The 5,635-nt window shown below is 60.8% G+C and overlaps 1 protein-coding gene across 1 annotated transcript; it reads right to left on the bottom strand.

The window, feature by feature from the left end:
* Window positions 1-2,227: 2,227 nt before the first annotated feature.
* On the bottom strand, window positions 2,228-4,103 carry CUNH8orf82 (chromosome unknown C8orf82 homolog). Its single transcript, XM_077758184.1, has 3 exons — window positions 3,924-4,103; window positions 3,255-3,303; window positions 2,228-3,005 (listed from the first exon to the last, which is right to left on the bottom strand). Exons 1-3 carry the CDS (start codon window positions 4,083-4,085, stop codon window positions 2,560-2,562), a joined length of 657 nt encoding a protein of 218 aa, XP_077614310.1. The 5' UTR covers window positions 4,086-4,103; the 3' UTR covers window positions 2,228-2,559.
* Between the last annotated feature and the right edge of the window lie 1,532 nt (window positions 4,104-5,635).

Here is a 5,635-nt window from a genome sequence, read left to right as displayed (position 1 = left end):
GGGAAGCCAGGAAGCCACAGCAGCCACAGCAGCAGCGATGTGGGCGCCCCCGGGGCCATCTCCCGCGGGACCGGCCGCGGACCACGGAGCTGCAATCTCCTGACGGGCCTCCTTACAGTTCACCTTGGATGTGATGTGCCTCCTGAAACACAGGTTGGCAGGCCTGCCCCTAACACTTGAGAGCCAGCGAAGAACATGGATGGAGGCCCACACCCTGTGTCTAATTTCTGAAAAGTTACAAATCAGTTCAAGCAACCGATAACAACAAAGACAAAAAAGTTGGTTTTCTTCCTTTACAAAAGCACAGTCATGAAGATTTGGTGCATCAGGTTCCGATTTAGAATTTCCAGAGTTCTTAGTCTTACCACAACTGGCCACGTGGGGAGAGCCCACCCCACCCCAGCCCCCTTCTCTTCCCATCTGCCTCCATCTGGCACTGTAAGGGGTTTTGCCTTCATGCACGTGGATGTCTGGATCAGGCTTCCCTCTACATTCTAGCAACTAGCCACTCCTTGACTCGTAGGTACAAGAGTCTGATGCAACGTGTGGGCTTGGGAACATGTAGGTGATGAAGCCCAGTTACCCAAGCACAGGCTAGAAGGGGAAGAGGCCCTAGGAAGACATTTCCCCTTGTTCACATGGAGATGTCCAAAAGCAGAGCCCAGAGCAGTTTTGTGCCTGAAAGAAGCCCGAGGTCCCTCACCACAAGTGTCCTTGTCATCACCTGACCCTGACCCAGCATTAAGCCGAGTCCTTTTATCCCCAGAAGCCATGCTCTGTCTCCTAACCCTGGGACCCACCTGATGTATCTTGCTGGGGAACATGGGTAGAACTGACCTTGGGAGCCACCAGCCACAGGAAAATGCAAACATAGCTTGCCCAGCCCCTGCCCCAGCCCTTCTGGGGGTGAGGGAGGGTGGAACACTTGAAACAGAATTAGCGTTATTTCTGAGGAACTTGTTAGAGAATTGGGGGATGTGACACACAATGGGAAAGTCAGTTCAGAAGTCTTGGCCTATGTTCTCTCTGCTGGCTCCCGGAAAGGTGCAGGTGGGGTCATGGAACAGCTAGGTTGGGAAAGAGGTGCCTTGGGCCACCAACTGGGTTTCTAAGGTAGTTCCCGAGTGGGCTCTGGGAGCAGTGATCTCCTTGATTATAAAGGAATATACAGTGTGCTGGGGATTTATGCACATGCACTGGGGATCCTAGAAGAATGAGAAGACCTGCGTCTAGTTCCAGGCACAATGAGTGCAGTTTTAAAGGTGGGGACGTGGGCTGAGAAGCTCATCTGGAGCCAGGGACGGCAAAGCTGAGGGTGTGCTGTCATGCAGCCTCCAGGCCTTCCTCAAATGGTCCCCACTCTGAGCACCTGCCTGTTTTCCAAGTCTCCCTGTTAGCAAGAGTGAGTCATGTGGAAAGGTACCAAGTGCCCTTGATGTCTGTTCGAATCTTGCTCTAGATTGTAACTCGCATGGTTATTTAAAGTCACTAGAAATGAGATAGGCACAGCAAAAGTTTTAATGGAATAGCTTTGGCCCAGGCAGAGGCAGTTCCCAGGTGTCTCAGGATGTGTGAACCCCATGAACCTGAAGGCATATCCTGGGCTCCATTTCCTGAGCATAAGGGCTGGTTCAGGTCTTGCCCAATCAGCCTCCAGCAGCCAGTACTCTTAAGTAGAGGGGCTTCTTGGCTTCCGCCTCAGGATTCAAGGCACTGTTCACAGGGACACCCCCTAGACGCTGATTGGAATAAAAGGGCCGGCCTGAGCAGGGATGAGGGCCCAGGCGGGAAGAGCAGAGGAGGCCGGCCTAGAAATCCTTTTACCCAGCCGATAGCCCTCTAATCCGGTTGGTCAGGGGGCGGGGCGTCACACACAGGATTCTGCGATGGCTGTCGCCGTCTCCAGGGCGCCCATCTGTGCGGGGACTGGAGGGGCGGAGAAGCCCTGCGACCCCCTCGGGGAGCAATGCGAAGCCCAGGTCGCGTGCCTCGATCCCCACGGTGTCACCTGCACCCCCTCCAGTGTGGGTCTGTCCCGGGCCAGTTCAGGGCAGGGCGTGGTCCCTGCCAGGTCGCCTCCCCTTCTCGATGCGTGCTGGGGTCAGAGCCGGGAAGGCCCCCGATCCCGCCCCCATGCCCACTGACCTCGGGTCGGGCGCCCCCTCACCTGACGCTCCCGCGGCGCGGCTCCCCCGCTGTGCCCGCGGCGCCCAGGCCCACNGTACTGAAGCCCCCGCGCCGCCGGGGCCTGCCCGGTGAGCGAGGGCTGAACCAAAGGACGCCCCAGGCCCGAGGTGTTGGGAGGAGGGAAGGAAGTAGAAGGGCCCGCGACCCCGCCCCGCCTCGCGTTCGAGGCCGCGGCAGCACCTCGGACAGCGCCCGTACAGCGCGGCCGCGGTGCACCTCTGCCGCGCACGCGCATTCGGCCGGCGCGCTCTTTGGGTGGCGCGTGCGCAGCGATGCGCGGCATGGACAGCTGGGATGAGGGGAGAGCGGGGCGGGACCTCGGTGCGGCCCAGGGGCACCCGCGGCCGCCAGCCGTCCCTCCAAGCTTGCGGCTCAGGGCCGCGGGGCGGCGAGCAGCAGCGGGGCCAGGTCCATGGTGAGGGCGAGGCGGTGGCCTTGCCACCGCACGTGGGAGGGCAGCGCGGGCGCGCCGGGCGGGTACTCGAAGCAGGCGCTAAGCTCGAAGGCTAGGGCCGAGCGCACCAGGCCCACGCCGCCTGCCCGCTCTGGCGCGGGGTGGTAGAGTCGCCCGTTGGCGGCCAGCGGCAGCAGACGCGCTGGCTCGAAGGGCACCGCCAGGGCCTCACCGCCGCCGCAATAGGAGAGACGCGGGGGCCCGGGGCCCGAGGCCAGCAGGTGCGTGAAGACCACGGGCCGGTCTTCGCAGCGCAGGAAATTGCGCTCCCTGCCGCAGAGCGAGAGGAACGGGAAAGAGGCCTCGTAGCGACCGCTGCGGTTGGGTCTCAGGCGGGAGAAGAAGGTGACCAGGAACTGTGAGTCTGGAGGAGAAGGACACGGTTGCTTACCCTGCCAGTCTACCCGGGGCCCTACCCCCCCAGGCAATCGGCGCGCCCTGGGCAACGCCACGGGCGCTGTCACTACACCACCTTGGCCTCTAGATAGCAGGACTCCTGAGCACAGGACGCCCAGTCCTCCGCTTCAGACGGGCCAGTCGGCAGGTTTGGAGCAGAGCCCACCAGGGCCTTGCCGAAAGGATAATGAAAGTGGGGAAGAGGTTGCAGCAGTACCTTTGAAGCAGGTGATGAAGTTCTTCATTTTGGAGTCATCCAGGAAAAGCTGCAGACAGAGGGGCAGGCCATGGCCCATGAGTCCCAGTTAGAAGCCCGACACAGTCAGCCCCAGGGCGGGGAGGCTTGGGCAGGTCTGAGCCGGGGCCAGGGTCCACTTTCCCTGCGCGTCTGTGCGCATCGTGTGCAGAGAGGCGAGTGGCAAGTAAACCTGGGCGCCCTGCCGACCTTCCCGCATCTATCCCGCACACCGGGGCGTGAGGGTTCCTGAGCTGCCATGCCTTCCCTGTACCTCTCCCTTCCTCTTTAAAAGTTTCTAATTAGATGTGCCACCTCCTCCCCGACTTGCTTCCTCCCGGATATGCTGGATGATGCCCCTGCCAGGGCTTGCAAGAGGCAGGGTGGCCCGAAGCTGGGGACCGCGGGGTCGGGCAGGATCTGGCGATGCAGAGCTCAGCAACCTGTGGCTGGTTGGCTGCTGGGGGGACCGACCCCTCTCGGCCTGAGATTGGGCGCCCCAGGCTGTCCAACTCTCGGTCCCACCTCCGCTGTCGAGTTTAAGTGCCTTAGAGACTCCGCCCACCCACCCGGCCCCGCCCCTCCGGCGGTGCCTTCTCTCTGGCCCCACCTCTTACTGGTGCGCTCCCTCCGGCCCCGCTCCCGGCCCACCTGGCCCTGATGATCCACATAATAAAAGTACTCTCGCGTCTGGGGCTCTGGGGTTTGGCCTTGCGTGTAGGAGACGCCCCTGCTCCCACCGCAGGCCCGGGCCCCCGGGGACCGCGCCAAGACCACGGCGCAGGTCCGGGGCGCCTTGCGTGCCCTCCACATCGTCCTCCGGTGCCGGAAGCGGCGNCACGCGGGACTGGCGCTGCGTGAACACGCTTCCCCCGGCGACTGCGGCCTCACACTTTGGGTTCCGGCAGCTGTCGCGGAGGTCGCTTTCCCAGGTCGCACGGGATACCAGGACAGCGGGCGGCCCCGATGCGGTTCCTTTTCTGGCCTGCCCTGCCGTCCTTACGGGGAAGGGATGGCGGGCGAGAACGCCCGACGGCAGGGTGCGCACGCGAGACGGGCTGGGGACGGGGCCCTGACGGGAGTTCAGGGTCTGCCCCTCCGCTCTCGGAGGCTGGCCGCCGACACGTGCCTCTGCCTACCGCTCAGAAAGCCAGCTCGGCGGAGCAGTCTGCGTTTTCGGTCAATTTCTGAATCAACACTCTGCCTAGAAGCCTATAGCGGATTGAGGGTAGGGCGGGTCACAAAAAGCCCACTCCCTGTGCAAACGGGCAGGCCTTTAGATACATGCCCCAGGCGGCCCAACACCCACCTGGTGCCTCTTCCCTGGCCCATCACCTGGCTCTCATTCCCAAGAAACAGCCCTGCTTGCAGCCCTCCCCTCACGCCCAATCCTGCCCTCCTGGCCTGTCTACCCAGGTGACTGTGCCAGCAACAGGCTGGCTTATGTAGTGGGCTGCCCAACCCCCAAGCCAGCCCCCGCAGCCCTCTGGCGACCGGAAGAAGAGGAGGCGACAGGAAGTGACCATGGCTCTCAAGTGTCCGTATGTACTTTATTCACACAAAGTGTTGTCACCTCTTGAGTCCATGCGTCAGAGCGAGAGTCTGGGGCCGGGCCACCCACCTCTGGCCCGGAGACCACCGACTGAGGACGCTGCCTCAGGGGACAGCCGGGCCACGGCAAGGGCTGGGCTTTTTTGTTTTTAATAAATAAAAACTCAACTCTAAAAAATATATATATATATATATATATATATATAAACTGGGGAGAAATTAAGTTTTACAAATGGAACTCAAAATTCCAAAATGGAAAATGTACAAACTGAGAGTCTAGGTACTTCCTACCCCAGCTCTGGCCTTGAGGAAGGGCAATCCTGGGCGCTCCCTGCTTCCCCAGCTTGCGGTTCCTTCCCTCTCTTCAACTGCAGGTCCCAGATGGGGACGGGGCAGGGTTTGGTTTTTGGTCAGAAGCCAAGAAAGTGGCGAAGAAAATGAAGGAGTGAGATCAACTTGCTCTGCAGAGGACAGGCTAGGACGGCTCAGAGATAAATAGCATTTGGGTTAAAACTATGTCATTAGCAAATTTAGTTCTTATATCTTTCCCTCTATATCTCTATACACAGGCGGGTTGGTGTGCTGGATAGATTCTGAATTTATAGTTACACGAAGAAAANCCCCGCCCCGCCCCAAGAATGCCTGCCCAACCCTGCCCCCGACCCCAGAGGACTTTGGTTTGGGGGCTCCTCCCTACCCAGAGAGAGCCTGCCAGTCCTGCTCTGGTGATGGGACAGCCCAGTGCCCTGGGGTCCCCAAATTCCTGCGCAGTCTCCCCGTTGGAGGCCACAGGTGGTGGAAGGGGGGGGGGG

Source organism: Crocuta crocuta, unplaced genomic scaffold, assembly GCF_008692635.1.
Source record: "Crocuta crocuta isolate KB4526 unplaced genomic scaffold, BGI_CrCroc_1.0 scaffold327, whole genome shotgun sequence".
Lineage (NCBI taxonomy): Eukaryota > Metazoa > Chordata > Mammalia > Carnivora > Hyaenidae > Crocuta > Crocuta crocuta.
This window is presented reverse-complemented; position numbering and strand designations above follow the sequence as displayed.